General features: G+C 36.3%; 1 protein-coding gene across 3 annotated transcripts; it reads right to left on the bottom strand.

The window, feature by feature from the left end:
* Positions 1 to 224: 224 nt before the first annotated feature.
* LOC113283594 (rho GTPase-activating protein REN1-like) lies at positions 225 to 13,610 on the bottom strand. 3 transcript variants are annotated; one of them, XM_026532915.1, is made up of 25 exons: positions 13,474 to 13,610; positions 13,197 to 13,358; positions 12,999 to 13,103; positions 12,234 to 12,270; positions 11,390 to 11,469; positions 10,908 to 10,975; positions 10,726 to 10,804; positions 10,327 to 10,471; positions 9,599 to 9,721; positions 8,872 to 8,949; positions 8,625 to 8,680; positions 8,428 to 8,497; positions 7,665 to 7,749; positions 6,734 to 6,977; positions 4,915 to 5,142; positions 3,985 to 4,389; positions 3,793 to 3,842; positions 3,223 to 3,283; positions 3,038 to 3,121; positions 2,454 to 2,567; positions 2,209 to 2,369; positions 2,040 to 2,109; positions 1,419 to 1,622; positions 889 to 1,080; positions 225 to 762 (listed from the first exon to the last, which is right to left on the bottom strand). In XM_026532915.1, exons 2-25 carry the CDS (start codon positions 13,233 to 13,235, stop codon positions 751 to 753), a joined length of 2,790 nt encoding a protein of 929 aa, XP_026388700.1. In that variant the 5' UTR covers positions 13,236 to 13,358; positions 13,474 to 13,610; the 3' UTR covers positions 225 to 750. The 3 variants fall into 3 exon arrangements, 2 of the variants coding, with proteins under 2 accessions (XP_026388700.1, XP_026388699.1); XM_026532914.1 differs by having other exon boundaries at positions 225 to 669; XR_003327531.1 differs by having other exon boundaries at positions 534 to 669; positions 803 to 1,080.
* Positions 13,611 to 17,990: the final 4,380 nt, after the last annotated feature.

Genomic DNA, 17,990 nt, shown 5'->3' with positions numbered 1-17,990 from the left:
TCTCATGCACAACACAACAAGTAATGAGATTCATAATCTTTTTCCAACTGTTAAAAATGCTTAACGCTGTTTGATTACAAGGTTGTGCAGCTCAGTTGGTGGAGATCATGGCTCCAAAGTCCAAACTATGTGGCCGTGGGCTAAAAGTTTAGGCTATAGCCACATTTGATTTTTTTTTATTCGTCATTTTTACAAATAATAATGAGTAATTATAGAGTATGTTCTGGAAAAATAAAGTAAAATAATAATCTGGATCTGGATTTGGCCGCCTATGAGTGCCCTTAACACCTGCACCACGCCCTTAAAAAAACAATCAAGTACTCTATAACTAGTTTGGGATCCTGTACACTGCTAAGCAAAACATAGTTAAATAAAATGTAAATTGGTTGAACTGCAAATTTTTTTAGATACAAAAACACCAATGTTACATCCCTGTGAGACACAAAATATAATCATAACATACTGGTCTACATTAATCTGGCCTTCTTTTTGTTATCATCTGGAGTTGGTCCTTCGAGGTGGAGTGTTGGGGGATTGACTATTAGAACTATCAGTTCCCCTGCTGGTTTCTATGTTATGTAGCTCATTTACAATCTGGGTTCTCCGTTCCTTCAAAAAATTGAGTCTGGTCGTCAGCTTTGAAAGAGCCGAAGATGTGGAAGCGGCTGCCTGTTGTTTGATGCAGGTGAAGTGTCAACTAGGTATTCTCACATTCCGATCAAATCAACCATCACAGAGATACTGACTACACTACTTGAAATACTAAAAAAAAAAACTTCCTCATATCAATATAATGGATTACCATAAGAAAAGGCAAAAAAGAAATTCGATCCACGGTCAATTTGGGGGCAGTGGCACCAAAGTAAATTGCTAGACGGGAAGACTTACTTCAATCTTTGAACCTGCTTTCTTGGAATTAAGAGTTGATACCCCTGTTTCCCCAGAAGATGATGAAGCAGACCCTGGTTTATTATTGTCTTGACTTGATGAGTCTGTCTGTTGCTTTTGAGCAGACTGCTTGTTAGATGCAGATGATGTTTCCTGTGTTCTCAGTTTCTCACTATCTCCTTCAGAAGCATCCTGTTGTGCATAGACAACATTAATATCCGAGAAGTATCATGAACAAATAAAGCCTATAGTTGAAGCAACAGTAGGTTAAACTACAAAACTCAGGTAAAGAAAGAGCAGAGTTAAGTAGGAAGATTTCTGACAAGGATATATTACAAGGACAGAAGTCTTAACTATCACTCAATGTTAGACTATGTTCATGATGTAGCTTGTTGGTGACAATGAGAGAGGTACAATGTTGGGTTCTGTGGCTCTAAGAAGCCATGCGAATAGTCCCATCCTAACAGATAACATTGTTTCTTTTTCATCTTTGTATACACAAGTGTAAATATCTCAAGGGAGAGTCCTACCTCGCTTTGTGCAACCAATTTATTCGAACTAGAAGTAGTAGGTGCCTCTGCTGGAGGCTCCACGGAAGAAGAACCAGAACCTACAGATATGTTACTGTCTTTACGAGCCGAGTCTTTATGTTGCTTCTTGCTCGAGATTTTCTTGGCTGAAGGAGTTGTTTTATGTGTTCTCACTTTATCATTTTCTTCACTGGATGAACTATCCTGTTTTACATAGTAAGATAGATTAATTTAAGCATGGCAGAGAATCATAACCTAATTAGATTATGCTTTCCTATAGTTTCAACAGAAAAAAAAAGAAGGGAGAACCTCAGGAAAGAAAAGAAATTTCTAATTTCCACTTTAGGCTTTTACTATAGTGAAAATTAGAGTCATAGAAGCAAATAGGAATTCTATGATAGAGACGCGTCTAGGACATAGTTGATAAACGGGAGTCGTATTAAAATTTTCTAACCAATGTGAATGCAATATCTGCACATTAACTAACAATGCTCGAAGGAAGGCATTTATGATTTGAAAAAAGTTAAGATAAGCTATGAAATTTATGTTCTTTTCTCTATGCACATCAATTCAATTCACTTCCTAGCAAGTGAAAGTATAAAAGCTCTATGCAAGACATACCTCTCTCTGCTTAGATGATTCATGAAGAGGTAAAGCAGGCTTAGCTTCATCAGTTTTTCGTTGATCTTTCCTGTATTAAGCAAATACTGCATAAGCTCTGAGAAGTAAAAAACACAGAACAATGGAAGGAAAAGAAAGCCAGTACTTCAAAAAGAATAGAGGGACTTACTGTCCTGCTTGGAAGTTTGGTTTTTGTTGTTGCTGGCCGCATGATTCACATATAGATGTTTCTCGTTGTTTATTAAGTTGTTCATGGAGATCAGAAACCTTCTGCTTCAGATTATTGACATCTGCTTCTGCTAGTGAAATTGCCTCGAGCTCTGCCTTTGTCTAGAGCAACATTTACAAAATATCTATATTGTGAAAAGAACAACTCCAATTCAACATGAAAAGCTTGCCAAGTCTATGCCATACCTTTTTATCAATATTAGAAGAGATAGGCAAGCGTCCTGATGACATGTTCAGCCCAGCTTCCATAGCTGCCCTTAATTCTCTCTCCTTCTGAAACTGCTCTTGAAGTCTTTTCACCTGATTAAAGAACTATCGTTATTACCTACAGTCTACTCATGAAATTAGTAGTAATTTCCAGTATATGATGAATCAGGTTATCAGGTAAAGAATGAAACGACGATTGGTGATAGGATGTGACATGACGTAATATGATATGGTTGCTAAGCCACCCATAAACAAGATTTAATTTCAATGCATAAACAGATTTGTAAAAGATAAAAGAATATCTTGGTAGTTGGTGGATAAAAACTGGTGTACGTCCAAGAGTTGGAATGACTAAGACGGCGGGGCTATTTTGTAATAATAATAAACTGGGTAAATATGTAAACAAAGTAACACAGGAAAGTCCTTTTCAGTTTCCTAGGGTGTACCATGTTCTCAAGTCTTCTCATTTCCTTTTGATATTTTGACATGCATAATTAAGCTACTATAGATATGCAAATATTCAGTTGCCTTGACTATTTTGATGTTGATTTACTAGGACATACATCTTGTTCGAGGGCTATACGACGTTCACGCAAAGCCTCCTTTCTTCTTTCCAAACTCACATGTAGACTAGCATTTTCTTTTGCCTGCCATGAAAAGCAAGCAGCCATTAGAGATTATTGGTCTTGTTTTGACAAATAAACACAATTACAATACCTAGACATACATAAGGGGATCATGCTCATACCTCTTTTGCAATTTTATTTTGCAACTCCGTTTTTGCATCCTCAAGCCGCTGAATTTCAGCCCTGGATATCGATGTGACAAAGAATAAGTCATGTGACAACTTCACATAAGTTAGGAGGACTGCTGACAGCCAATTTAAGCAACAGAAAAATATATCTTCTGGGTAGTGAAAATCCAAATATGCAATTTCATCCACATTGAGATCAAAGAGTAGCAATTCACTTCTCCAATAATTATTCAATAACTGTGAATTGTAACAATGAAATAAATATAACATGTAACCTAAATACATGAAATTCTTGACGTATTATCTTTTATACTACAACCGAAGAAAAAAAGAGCCAGAAAATGTCAGCACATTACACAAGAAAGACTAAGATTTGAGAATGTTCCAGTCCTAAAAGAAAAATTACAAAATATGACAATTACAGCTATCAAATAAACGGCAAACAAACTACATCACAGTAAGCAGAGAACTAGAGATTAAGAAAAAAATGCTCGCCACTAACTATACTTGAAACAGAAAAAGAGGAAGACATGGATTCAAGAAGGGATTATAGTTGTGACTTACTCTTCTTCAATTGGATAATCAATGGATTCCATAGACAGATTCTTTTTTGCCTGGAAATCAGATGGTAATGAATTCAGCTGAACCATTAAATGTGATTAGAAAACCAAAGAGAAGAAAAATGAACATTGGTCGGCCTAAAAGAACCAAGTACTAAAATAATGGTATGACAACTCAGCCATGACATATACTCACAGGAGTTCGTCCTAAAACAGTTGGGCGTCTGGAAATAACCACGGATTCATAAGGTTTGCTGAACGAGTTTGTGTTGGGTGAATGAGGTGGCAGGCCTGGTGAAACAGGGGGATCTCCCAGTTTCTTTGGAGAATCGCGAGGACGAGGCCCTGAACAAGCACTATTCGCACTGGGCAGTATGCCTGGTGAAGGAGGGGGGTCTCCTACTGATTCAGGAGACCCTCGCCCACGAACCACTGAACTATTATTATTCTTCTGATTTTGCAAACTACTATTGCCCTGTGCATTAGCACTCTGAGAAAGTGAATCTTGAGTCTGACTTGAGGAGGTTTTCCGACTCTGGTTATCTTGCGAACTTATTTGAGCTTCAGGAGATGCAAAATCCAAATTAGAACCTTCAGAAACCTGCATCACCAAAAGTGGAGTATGAAATCAGAAAATATGAAAATGGAACAAGAGTATCTCATTCTGCAGAATAGAATTCGTATCACGACATATGGTAAACCATCCAATAGTTGCATACTTCTCTATCTAAATCTATTATATTAATGCAGTCCCGATCTATTAGTCCAGAAGACATAAGAAAATAAATATTAGAACATGCGCGCCATGTGAGGGAGCAGAAAGCCAAGTCTGGCCTGTAAGATCGACTTGCCCTACTTTACCTCATAATTCATCTAAAGAAGACGAATCAAACACATTGAGATTGAACAAGGTGCATCCTATCTTAAAATCTAGATAGATCTTCAATGAGATCACTTCCCAAAGAGGTTCAACAAAATCAGCTTGTAACTTATGGCTAGTAGTTAAACGCCATTCACATATTTGTTGAAAAGTTCCTGGTGTTAAGTTTCAAGACTCAATCGTTTTATGTTCTACCATTCAGTATATGCAAATTATACATGAAGACAAAGGCATAAGGGTACAAACCTTATTGTCGTACAAATCCTCTTCATCGCCACTGCTTTCACTGGCTGTTCTACTTGCATCTTCAAGATCTTCTTCTGATTCAGCATCATTGTCGAATTGTGAATCATGATCACTACCATCATCCTCATCCCCGTCCTCATCTTCATCAGAAGCTTCACCATCTTCTGTGCCGCTCTCGTCTGTCCCGGAGTATAATTCAGGAGATGAACCGTCTTGTATATCACTATCCTGAAAATACTTTCATAAGTTACACCAGTAACTATACTGAACAGAAAAGGAACAATAAAGCTGTTGTACCATACATAAAACAGAATTGTAACAATGTGCATTAGTCTACCCCAGAGAATTCAAAACTAATAAAACAGCAAAGATACCAGTGAAAAGGTAAAGTTTCTGGAAAAATGCAGCCTTGCTATCCTTTATAATTGACCTAGTTCTATTTACTACCAGCGTACTGCTCACTTAACTGAACTGAAGCACTAAACTTGACAGTTTAAACAAGTAAAAAACCTGTCAAAAATTGGCCTAGTATCCCAAATCAACCATACGGTAATACCATCATAAATGTGATGATGATGGAGTTACCCACCAAGATATCTATAGAAAGAGTATGAACCATTGTCCCAAATAAGTCCTTTAACACTAGATTCTTTGCAATTTATATATGCATTGACATAAGAAACCCCTAAGCCAATACAGTTTCTATCGGAACACTTCAAAGTCACATTTATGTATAGAGCAGAAACATTTTAATTTAGAATTTTCTGTTTTGAGTGTGAAAAGTGTACCTAAGAATGCAGACTTCTAAAAATCTATCAATATAAATCAATGACTATATCGAACTTGCGGAAGCATACTAGATTACTATGTCGCTGAGAAAATAATCACACTTACTAACATGCCTCTTCCAGAAAGTTATTACTGAATTGATTAGGATGGGGATAAGCAGGATGACAATAATACATATCCATCTTGTATGCGCTGTAATACCACCAAAATCTATGTTTGTCATCCGCCAATAAAAAGTCCAACAAAAAAATAAAAAATGTTTCCGCATGAATATATTCAATTAAGTGCACGACATGTTTTATATGCATTCCACTATTACGTTATAGCTCTTCAAGATTAGAGCTTGTTTCTGGCTAACCAGACTAATTCGAAATTTTAAGTGAGTTAACAAAGAAACTGATTATGTCCAGCTAGTGACCATCTCCGTGGAAATAACAATTTTTACTTTCCTAATGAAGTGCTTAAAAAATGAGCATTGGCATGAATATATTTAATTAACTGCACGACATGCTTTTTACGCATTCCATATTACGTTACAGCTCTTCAAGATTAGAGCATGTTCTGGCTACCCAGACTAATTCGAAATTTTAATTGAGTTAACAAAGAAACTGATTTTTGCCCAGCTAGTGACTATCTCCATGGAAACAACAGTTTTTACTTTCCTAATGAAGTGCTTAAAAAATGAGCATTGAATAATGAACACCACAATCTTTTACAGACACAAGGAGCCCAGCCACCCAATCACGTGGGAACTTGAAACTTGAATTCGAAGATTGGTCATGCATCTCTAGATGACTCTAGAGACACAGACGTGAAAGAAAAGAAATACCTAATCTATTAAGATGTAAGTGGTACATGGAAAGCAGCTGTCAGAAGAAAAGATTCCCCTTGCATAACTTCAAACCAATGCTTACGTTTCTATAAAAAGGAGGTCACAAATAAAGCCTGCCTACTCCTTTTCTGTTTTGATTTCTTTTATCTAATAAATCACTCCCTCGGAATTTTGCCAAAAAAATAAAATAAAGCTTACCCCAAATATGTTGTTGCACTCCTCCAATAAAGTTATACAAATGGCCTGCGCATGGTTAGCTGCAGCAGCAGCTTGCAAAAGTTGAACAGAACCATCCCCGCCAAGAGTGAAATCATTCTCGAGCTCACAATCGCCTGCCAGAAGGGGGCGTAGAAGTAGGGGTGCCATGCAAGCCGCTACAGCTGATGTGCTCATCCGATTCTCAGCTTTGTGAGAAGCAACAACTTGCATCATTTTTAGTATTCTAAAAGCGAAATAACCATAGATAAGAAAATTATATCCTGATAAAAGCAACTTAATTGAAGAACCAAAGCAAGCCGGGCAGAATCACAATAAGGTGCAATAAACATTTGTTTTGCTCATTCTGGCCCAACTTGGTAAATACTGAGGTGCAATCTCATGAACATGGTGTAACTAGGTTAATGTAGCACAACTATATGTTACTACTACAACCATTTGCTGCACAGTTACTTTTCAAAATTAATCCATTTTTAGCTGTAAATGGGAATTTCAGACATTATAAGAACACTTGTGACACAATGAGATGACTCTACTTTCTAACAACCCGATCGACCAAGGCCTTGAAAGCAACTCTTGCACCAAACAACATGTACTGAGCAGAAAGAAGATGTGTTATTTTCAACCATGGGTTAATTCGACTGGTGATAGTTTAAGGCTAGGCACTCTGATATTTTAGCAGTGAGAACACAAAACGAAACTTATTAGGTAATCCCTTCTTTGGCCGTGGAGAAATATGATATGCATACATGTTAAATTGTAAGTTGATACAAAATTGAGGTCCAAATGTTTTAGCTCCACTAGCACCTTGTTAAAATACTGAATACGAGAAGTTAAAGAACATGAGGAGCCATAAATCATCATGGTAAACAATCATCTCAGCAGTAATAGCAAGCGATGAGATGATAAATACCTGTGCAGTAAAAGTCGATTTGGCTCTGGGAATGTCTGAGATATAGCAGCACGCATAGCCTTGACTCTACCTCCACGATCAGTTTCTAAACAATGCCAACAATTAAAAATGAGTATATCATATTCAAAGAGAAAAAGGCTAACTGGTCGAGCATCACAAAAGTAAATAAGTTTGAGGGGCTTAAAGAGACTTAAAAATAGATAGTGGACTAGGTGAACACCAAGCATAAATCTCTCTCGTGCATACTCTCTGAACCCACTGCAGCCAAGTTTGACCTCAACTACAACCTTTTAGCTAATGGATGTACTTTCAAAATCATATCATTACAAGCACACACTGCTGATAAATGAATGTATCCATGGTTCCAAGGGAATTTTATGGTAGGCAAACGCTATGAAAGTTCAAAACAGAATGAAATGAAGAAACGTCACAACCAAATACTTCTTTTTGTTCCTTATCCATTCATATATTTCCTTTCTTTTCCTCCCATGAAGGTCTACTACTACGGGAATATCCATAAGGCACTCAAATATGCCAACACGTCAGCCATGTAATGCGTAAAACCTCCAAGAAACTGTTACATAGTTCAGTTTTCCTTTTTTCCTTTTCACAATGAATACCTGGGGTTTATTATTTAACTCAAGACTCGACGAGTCTCAAACAATGCATGCATAAGATGCTCATGCAGCTACCATCAAGTATACCAATAGGAATATGCAGCATGACATCATCAGTAAATAAATATTCCAACGCAGATACTTACTACATGCTTCTACCAGTGCATTACAACAAGCTGCAGGAACTGGGGATGATGGTAACTCCCGAAGGACATACTGGAACAGAAAAGCAAGAACAAGGCGTTAAAGTTTAGGACATTCAAGACTGTAACACGGAAAGAAAAAAAGAAACATCAGATCACACATAAATAGTGGTCATTTGTCCAATCCCGGAAAAACTAACCTTGATGCAATCAGCGATGATATGTGCATCTTCCTCTGGAGAGAACTCATCTTTCCCTGAAATAATGCAACATGCCTGAGATATAGTATGAACCCAAAGGTACAAAAGGACAAAATATTATGGACCCAAAGGTACAAAAGGACAAAATATTATGGAAGCACAAAATGTATACTGGCTACATTCTTCTTACTAACAAATTATCTACAAAAAAATCTAATGAGTACAAAAGGACCCAAAGGTAACACACCCTGCTCATATTCCTTGATCCGGCGCTCGACGTCATCAACATCAGCAGCTTGCCGCAAGATACCTTCTACTCTAAATCCTGTTTGGCAACACCTTAAAGGTTAGACCCTCAAATGAATAAAGTGCAATTTTACGACGGTAATTAATGAGTCAAAAGAAAAATCTTTGTGATGATATTACCATCATGGACAAGGTTGGCATAATACCATGTCTCACAACTATTATTAAGTATTAATCCGTTACAGTTACCTTATTTATGTTTATCAAACTTTCTTTCAATTCCCAATGCTCATAATGAATGCATACTCAATCTAGACATTTAGTTAGTACAAGTGGCAGAATTAGTGATTCAGCCTATAGCTACAATTTCCACATATGCGATCCTAGGTTTATGCACTTCATACACAAGGTTACTGGTTATAGTGAGTTAAGAATCAACCTAAAGGCTATAGGAACTCAATCAGTAATCACATACTAATATAATGATACATGCCTCTAAATAGCATACAAGAGAAGGGGGATTAGGATTACTTTATGGGAGGAACGGAAAAGCAAGGGTCCCTAATATGTTATTTACTGCTAGTCATTATCCAAGTTCCCATCCAATTTTCTCAGGCAATACTCTACTTCAGATAACGTATTTCAAGACTGCAGCTTTAACCCTTGACCATAAGAGATCAGATAACTCGGTACCTAAGTTCGAAAAACTTAGTAGTAAAGAGCCATACCATGCTCCTCCATGAACTTGAGCGCTTTCTCTAAAAACGATGGAGTTCCATCAATATCCTCCAGAGCAAGTAGTATTGGCCTACCAACAACCAAGGACCTCGCAGCTTGCTTATCCTTACCCCCTACAGCATAGGTGTAACACCAGATCAATTGACTAAATAACTAACCTCAGTAACAACCATATAACATATACATCAGAAATAAATCATATATGGAATTCTGGAAAAGGGAGATGACATCAAAATAGAACTGCTTTTCCAAGTGAGATTACATACCAAGATGAACACAGTGAAGAGCAAAACCAATAAGATTAAAGAAGAATAAAAATAACTCCTTATCAACAGAACCCAATAATCAAGAAAAAGACTTGAGGTAATTCCTAGTTCAGACTTATATTATGACATCTTTCAATCAGCTTCCCAGATCATGGCTAACGCCAAGGTAACTTATTTATGACCACTTCATGAGTTTTTCTAACATGATTGTTATGTTCTGGTCAATCCATATCACCCAAAGTCTACATCACTTCGTAGATGGAAACCAAACATCAGATAATACTAAACTTACAAGCTTTGCAAAATCTATAAGGAACCTAAAAAGGTTTTCAAAGGAAGTTATTCTGCTTTCTATGGTAAGGAAAATAATATAAGAAAACCTGACAGCAGAATCACAGACTAGGTGCCCAGACATATATTACATGCAAATAAGAAAAGCAAAAGGAACTCACATTGATCAAAACCTCCTTCAACTGTTTCAGCTTGGTCATTGCGAAAGATGGCATTCTGCCCCATTACAAGAGCCGCACTAGGCGCCTGTGCCAGAGCAGTCTCAAGTGCAGTCTTCCATTCGGAGAGATCCTCTGAAGTCTCAGCCTTAAAAAATAGTACAAGGCAAGGATAAACCACCAGCAGTGGGAAAATTTAATAAGAAAAGTAGGAAAACAGTCAGGAAATAATGAAAAATAATGGGTTGCTGGGTTCTCTCTACTCCTGCTGCAATGCCAAAGCAAAACATCTTTCCTTAACCCTTTTGACCACTTGTAGAATCAAAATATATCAAAATCCTATATAGCAGTAAGTGAATAACCACCAAGAGGTGCCTCCTGGTGAAGGCCAATAGGAGGTACCTTAAGAGTGAAAGCTCGCCCATCACGACCATCGGGAAAGAGCACTGTTATGAGCTTTTTATCTTCTCTGACAACAACGCTACAATATCCAAACAGTGACACTTTAATAGCTTACTGGCACTTTGCTTTCAGTTCATCATCATATAATAATCCAACAATAAAATTCAATAAAGCCTGCCAACCTGCCTGAGTTGTTAAGGTCTATCCCACCCAGGGTCAAGTTCACCTCACCTCCTCTTTGAGTAACACTCTGGAAAATGAAACAACAGTCAGTACAACCTTCCTTGACAAAAAAATCAAGGATACTATAATGAAAGAAAACAAATAAAATTAGATCTGATGAAGCTTAAGTTATGTGCATCTCGGCCAATTGAGACAAGGAAAACGTTTAAGGTATTGCAAATAGAGAGTAGTAAAAAAGACGAAGAACAACAAAGAAAATCCGGCGTCATGTGTCCATGCTGCTGCTATATAACATTGTAAATTTAGTGCTAAGCCACCACAATTTAGAAGAAGCATCTTGTGAAACGGTCAGTTAATAGCTATTAAGCTACCAAGTTAATCAGGGAATATTTGAGATGGCAAACTGTATACTACCATGTGAGACAACCAAATTCAAAAGAAGTCAAAAACATTCAGAGGAAAATCAAAAATAGTTGCTTACTGGATCGCTTCTAAAGAAGACCAATGAAGTGCGTGTCAAAATAAACCACCTCTTTTTCCATGTAATCCATCCTCCTAACCCTGTACATGGATGGGTTGTAAAGTATTAATTTCACAGATGAAGCATCTCAAACTGTCAAGCATGTACATCTCAATGCAAATTCAGATAATGAAGTTGAGAAGATTTAAACATTTGCATTCCAGTAATGCAGAGTCCAAACAACCTGAAATTTGTCAATCACTTTCATTAACTATAAACACTAGCACCTGCTCTTGCAGCATTTGGATTACATACAACACCATCCTGTACATTTGATGAGATTCAGGGGAAGGTGTGACTGCATTGCAGATTATCCATTGTGTACATTTGAAGGAAAAAAAGAGTGACTGCAGTACATGGAGAAACATATACTGTAACACCAAGGAAAAAGAGTTACAAATTTGTTCTGTCATGAAGTCTTAACTATCCAGAATATGGAAAAGTCAAACAGCATGAGTACATCATTATCTAACAAGTAAAGGATATTCAAAATGAGAGAAAAGCATGGGAGTCCTTATTTTTACATTTATAACAGACTCAAAGATGAATGACCACATCAAAGACGCTGCGAGATTCCCAAACTTGTTGCAACCCAAACAAATTGCATCAGATGGCCACCTCCATGAACAGTTTTAACTAAAATAGCCTTCCCAAAGACTGTATAACAACTATGAAGTAACTTTCGCCTAATTTTGTATCTACTATGAACAATTAATTACAAACACATCAAATCACGTCAAAAATAGCAGAAGAAACCAATATCTGTTGCTCAAGCTGAATTACTCAATGAGCAAGTAATACACACCTTTTGACGAAAGGAGAAGTGGTCCACTCTTATAAACCTGCAATTACAATATTATTAGGATACAAGCTTTGAGTGTTTTATAAAGTAATGCAGGAAAAAGGAAAAGAAGAAGAAAATGAATGTGCAACTAAGTCATTGATATCAATTACAGGAAAACACATACTGATGCCAGTGCTATCAGTCTAAAACTGCAAGAAGAATTGTTAAACCCTACTACTCTAGATGAGCGAAGCCGAAAATCTATCCAGTAAATAAAAATTTTATGACATCCACAGTAACCAAGGAAATCACCTTGGCCAAATGGAAGGAACTGAAGAAACAAGATTCTTACACAAAATTGAATGTATTAACAAACTGTATAATGGGCAAAAAATGTGAGGGAGATCATAGGAGTACATACATCAGTTACTTAAATATCTATACAACGGGTTTTCTTAGTCTATTGAAGCTCAGGAATAAATAACTAACATAAGTAAACGCATCTATGATCCAGATTTTTCTTTGGTTGGGAAGAAGCATTAAAAAATGATACAGGTCATTTTCTACCTAAACCCAACCCCTAACGTTAATCTATTCCAACATCACAAATAAAAATCGATCAAATCATGTTTCTATAGACCTAAGTAGATTTTGCGCGTTCACCCATTTACAGAGCTGTAATTTATATAACAGAATAAGCAGAAAATTACAAATTTCATGAAAAACAAAATGACCAAAATACCAAATGCAGACAACACAACAAACAATAATTTCCAGATCAATTACCGTATTTGTGGGACGCGGCCGTTGTTGTTGCTGATCCGCAGTTGTAGGAGGTGTATTTGTGGTGGTGCTGGTAGTGGTGGTGGTGGTGGTGGTGCTACCATCTCCCTGAATATTACAATTTTCAGACCAAATCACACCAAAAAATTTATGCATAATCAATACCATACATAAAATGAACAAATAGTTCCATTTTCTCACCTGGTTAATATTAGCTTCTGAGTTATTTCGTTGTACCATAACTGATACTGAATCACATCCCGGAATTTCCCAAACAAGTCTCAAACTACAAACATATCAAGATCTCAAACGAAAATACACAAAATGCTTCACCGATCATACGAATTAACCACCAAATACAACCTGCATTTACGATTTAATGGTACTCAAATCAAACAATGGCAAGAAAATCTGAAAAACTAGGGTTTGTGGGATTCTGAAAAATCGAAAAAAAAGGAAATGTCTGAACATCACAAACCTTGAAAAGGGAAGAATATCAGAGAATCAGTATTTTCGCAATCAGAAGAGAAGGAGAGAGAAGGAATGCGTAAAGTGAGATTTCTCTGTCGGACAGTTTCCTTGGGCCCAGATTTTTCCGTTTGTCAAGCAACCGATTTTTAACGGGTCCGACAAATGCGGTATAATAAATTACCGCTAAATTTTTGGTGGGAAAAAGGTGAAGGTTGTTTTAATAATTTAAAAGAAAAGAGAGGACATCCTCCACTTGTGGGGACCGAAAAACATTCTCTTTCTAACACGGGACTCGGGGGTTTATTGGGAACCGTTGCTGGTCGTTGGACCTTTAAATTGGCTCCTAATGTTGTCTAGTGTTTGGTTTCACCGATCTCAAATAGCACATAGGGTTTTGCTAATTGGAAAATGGATCATTTATCCAAATATTTTTAAAACATGATTTAAATGACGAGTAAAAATTAGTATGGGTGAAATGGACACTAAAAAAGTAGCAAGGATGGAACTGGATTCATCCTGACTTAAACTTAAAAAATAGTAAGGATGAATCTGGATGCATCCTGATGTAAATTAAAAATAAGAAAAAGTATTTGAAAATGGGTAGGATGAAACTGTTTACATCCTGACTATTTTTACATTTTTGTCCATTTAAAGAGTATCAAAATCTAAATGTCTTTTTCATCCAGAAATTGTTGATTTTGGTCTTTTTAACCAATTTTGTGTTTGATAATCTATTAGTCTGTTAATTTTACTAGAAGCTTCAAGTACGAAACAAAAATTGAAATTTGACAACCCACATTTTTGTAGTTTGTGCAACAAAATGCAAACCGGAAAAAATTTAGCGGAGCTAACTAACCTCGAAAATGTGCTTGTAAAAATAGAGTTGTCTAAGACTTATAAGCTTCATATTATAGAGGATTTAGGCGATGTGAGATTATTTCTAACATTTTCTTCTGTACCAATCACACCGAATTCCCTTCACTCTCCCATACGCCAGGATCACCGTTTGGAGCAGCATAAAGATATTAATGAAGTTGGTGACTAACGCAAATGCACACCAGATTCTTAATTTTCAAAGTTTATTTAACAAGTATTATGAGTCAAGCGACAATAAACTTTGGCCTGGTATAAAATATGCTTATTGGCCGTGTCGTGCAACATAATGTAGATATGTTAGTTGATGATTCAGTATCCTGTATCCACTCTGCACGTACTAATTCGTTGTGCACGCGAATGCGACACACCAAAATAAAGAAAATGGTATAGCTAAGCAATACATTGTTGTTAGAAAGAAAATGATATACTCCCTCTGTTCTTTTTTAATAGGCTGGTTTCTGTGAATAAATATTTCAAAAAAAATAGGTTGGTTTCCTAATTGGAAAAGTCAAATGTTACTTTAATTTTTTGGGACATTTTTCTCTTTAACTTCTTTTGATGACAAGTGTCATGGGGACCATTTCACTTTACTTCTTTTACTGACAAGTGTTACGGGGACCATTTAACTTCACTTCTTTTATTGACAAGTGTCATGAGGACCACTTTTAATGATTAGTTCTCTTAATCTCCTTAAATTTCTCTAAAAACAAAATAAACTTATTAAAAAAAGAACGGAGTGAACATTATCTAAGAATGTGACATCATTTTTGTACTTGACTTTAATTATATATATAGATACAATAATCAAAATCAAGATAAGATTGAGATTTATTTTATTTAATAAGAGTTAAATGCTAGCAGTTCATATACTTAACAGTTAACACACCCAATGGATATCAAACGAACAGTAAGTTTGGATCAGCCATATCTTCCTCCTCATACGACTCATCTCAGTCATTGCTGGGGGCAGTTATCTTAATTTATATGCGCATACAGTCATAATTAGTTGTTGTCGGAGTACATGTGACATCCGCTTTGAATTTGTTCACCTATATATGCATTTTCAATTTTCGTCTGTGGCTGTCGGGCATTTCCGGCGACTTTTTCTTTTGTGGTAGTATCTGTCATCCTTTTAAAACTAAACAGTTGTTTTACTACAGTGTCTTACAGTACAAGTACATTCTGTTATGGTCATAAGGCTCTGGCAAGAACTATGTACATAATCGAGTTCACATGCACACTTATTTCTCCATGAATATCAAAGCTTTAATTTTGTTGGTTTGTTGGAACAGTGAATGTGTGCTTCTGTTCAACTCTTTGTATACGGCCAATAATCAACATTTCCCGTACCTTATATAATTCTGCCGATCAGGTTGGTAGAAGAGTCCCAATGGAAAGCTATTATTCCATTTGGAGTAATAAGGCTGATTCTTATGGGAGGTGGTATAAAAAAAGTTTTGCCATGACAAACTTGTAGTTGCAAGAAATCTCACAACCACACAAATATAACAATCTATTAGTAATTAACCAGCCTCAAAGTGAATCATCTTTTTGTTTATTAAAATCACAAGAACAATTACAAGGTAATGGGAAATTGAGGTTTACTCTTTCTCACTTTACAATCTTTCTCTCTCCTAATTTCTTGACCAAAGTTCCTCTAAAAAAAACCTCTCTATACAGACCAACTACTATTTATATAGGATATTATATAATGGATGACAGCTAAGAGATCCTTTATTTTTGGAATCCTTGTGCGATATTATCGCACACGTACATTGGTTATTTTCGCAGATCTTATAAACTTCGCACAGTTCTTCACACTTTATTCATGATTAGGCTGACATCATTCAATTCGTCATCACATTTGAGTGTGTGCGACAACCTTCGCACTCAACTAATTATTCTTTACTCGCATATTATATATGTGCGATATTCTATTCCTACATTTTACCTCTTCTCGTTTCGTTCTTTCTTACTCAATGAGCGAAATGAGAAATTTAACTTTGCCTGATCGCACATGCTTATCTTTTCAAATTCCCTTTTGCCGACATTCTCTCGTGATTTCAATCTATTTTTTACACGTGTCATTTTTGCTTTTACCGTTACATCATGTTTTCAGCCGGTTATTTTCTTCTACCTATTTATTGATCAACTTTTCGAGAAAAGTAATTTCTTTCTCTTGTTTTTTATTTCTCTTTTCTTCTTTTCTGCAAGTTTTCTTCTCAACTTTCTTCTCTGCTACTGCCTCTGTTACTTGTTCAATTAATCATTGTCATTTGCTGCTATTGCTGCTGTTTGATCTTCATCCTCATGAATCCCGATCCAAAGTAAGTATAATCCACCAAAACTACCTTCTTTTCTCTTGATTATCCTTTATTTCATTGTTAACCTAATTCCCATACTGCTTATAGAACAAATCTTCCTGCTGGTGATATGGAGATAACTGTCAATAACCCTAGATCTTCTTCAAATCCACAAGATAAAGAATCTCACAATAGGAAGCCTTCGCATAACAAAGGAGTAAGAAATATCTTGTTTTTATTAAACAATATTGTTGCCTCTATTTCTTATCTGTGCTGTTATTCGCAGGGTTCTGATCGTGAGATGGACAGTGGAAAAGAACCTAAATTGAAGAAACTTCGCAAGCCTGCGGCTCTTACTTCCAATCTTTTTATTCCCAAATTTGGTTCAGAAACCACTCCTTCAACTCAGGTTATTACAGTTCTTCCTTTCTCTTCTTCATTAGCATCTATTTCTGCGAATGTTCATTCTTCTCCTCCTAAAGACAATATTGGTAATGATCTTAAGATAAGTAACTTTCCCTCTCCTGCCTCTGCGATGTTTACGGATACCGAATTGATTGTTTCAACCTTCATAATTACTCCTAATTTGATTGAAAATGGGAACATTACTATAGACAAAGTGGTCCCTGCGAAAGATAATATGGATGTTGCTGCGAACTCTGTTGTTCCTTCAATTCCCTCTTCTTCCATTTATGCCTCTTCTTTTTCTCCACATTCCTCTTTTTTGCTAAAACCCCTTTCCCTTGATAAGAAAATTTTGGAGACTGTGAATCTTGCTTCTCAAGCTTTATCTGAGATTCTTAATATTGCTCATTCGCATACCAATGACCCCTTTAAACTCCAAATACTCTGAGCAAGTTGTTGTGCGAATTTCCTTCTGACAAAGCTTCAAGGGAAGAGATTTGTTCCCAATTGGATTCAAATGTTCACACTGCTCTGGATGTATTGGTAAATGCTCTTCATATTTTAAATTATTAACTATGATTCCTCGCATATTTGTTGTTAACAAGAACTTCTTCTTTTTTAGGAATCTCATCGACGAATGATCTTGGCTGAATCTCGTTTTGAATCTAGCTGTTCTAAACTAGAACTTTCACATAAGAATGCTAATCTAGAGAAAGAGGTTGCTACTTTAGAGAAAGAAGTTGGAAGATTAAATAGAGAACTCCAAGTTGCAGCTTTTGATTATGAGAAACTTCATGATCAGAACAAGAATCTTAGAGGTAACTTTCTCCTTTCTTTTCATAATCTTCCTTATTAGCACGTTTCTTCTCTTATCATCACCTTATAAACTTCTTCATATATTTGTTAAGATTTAAATCGGAAGCGAACTTCGGAGAGGTAT

Source organism: Papaver somniferum, chromosome 5, assembly GCF_003573695.1.
Source record: "Papaver somniferum cultivar HN1 chromosome 5, ASM357369v1, whole genome shotgun sequence".
NCBI lineage: Eukaryota > Viridiplantae > Streptophyta > Magnoliopsida > Ranunculales > Papaveraceae > Papaver > Papaver somniferum.
This window is presented reverse-complemented; position numbering and strand designations above follow the sequence as displayed.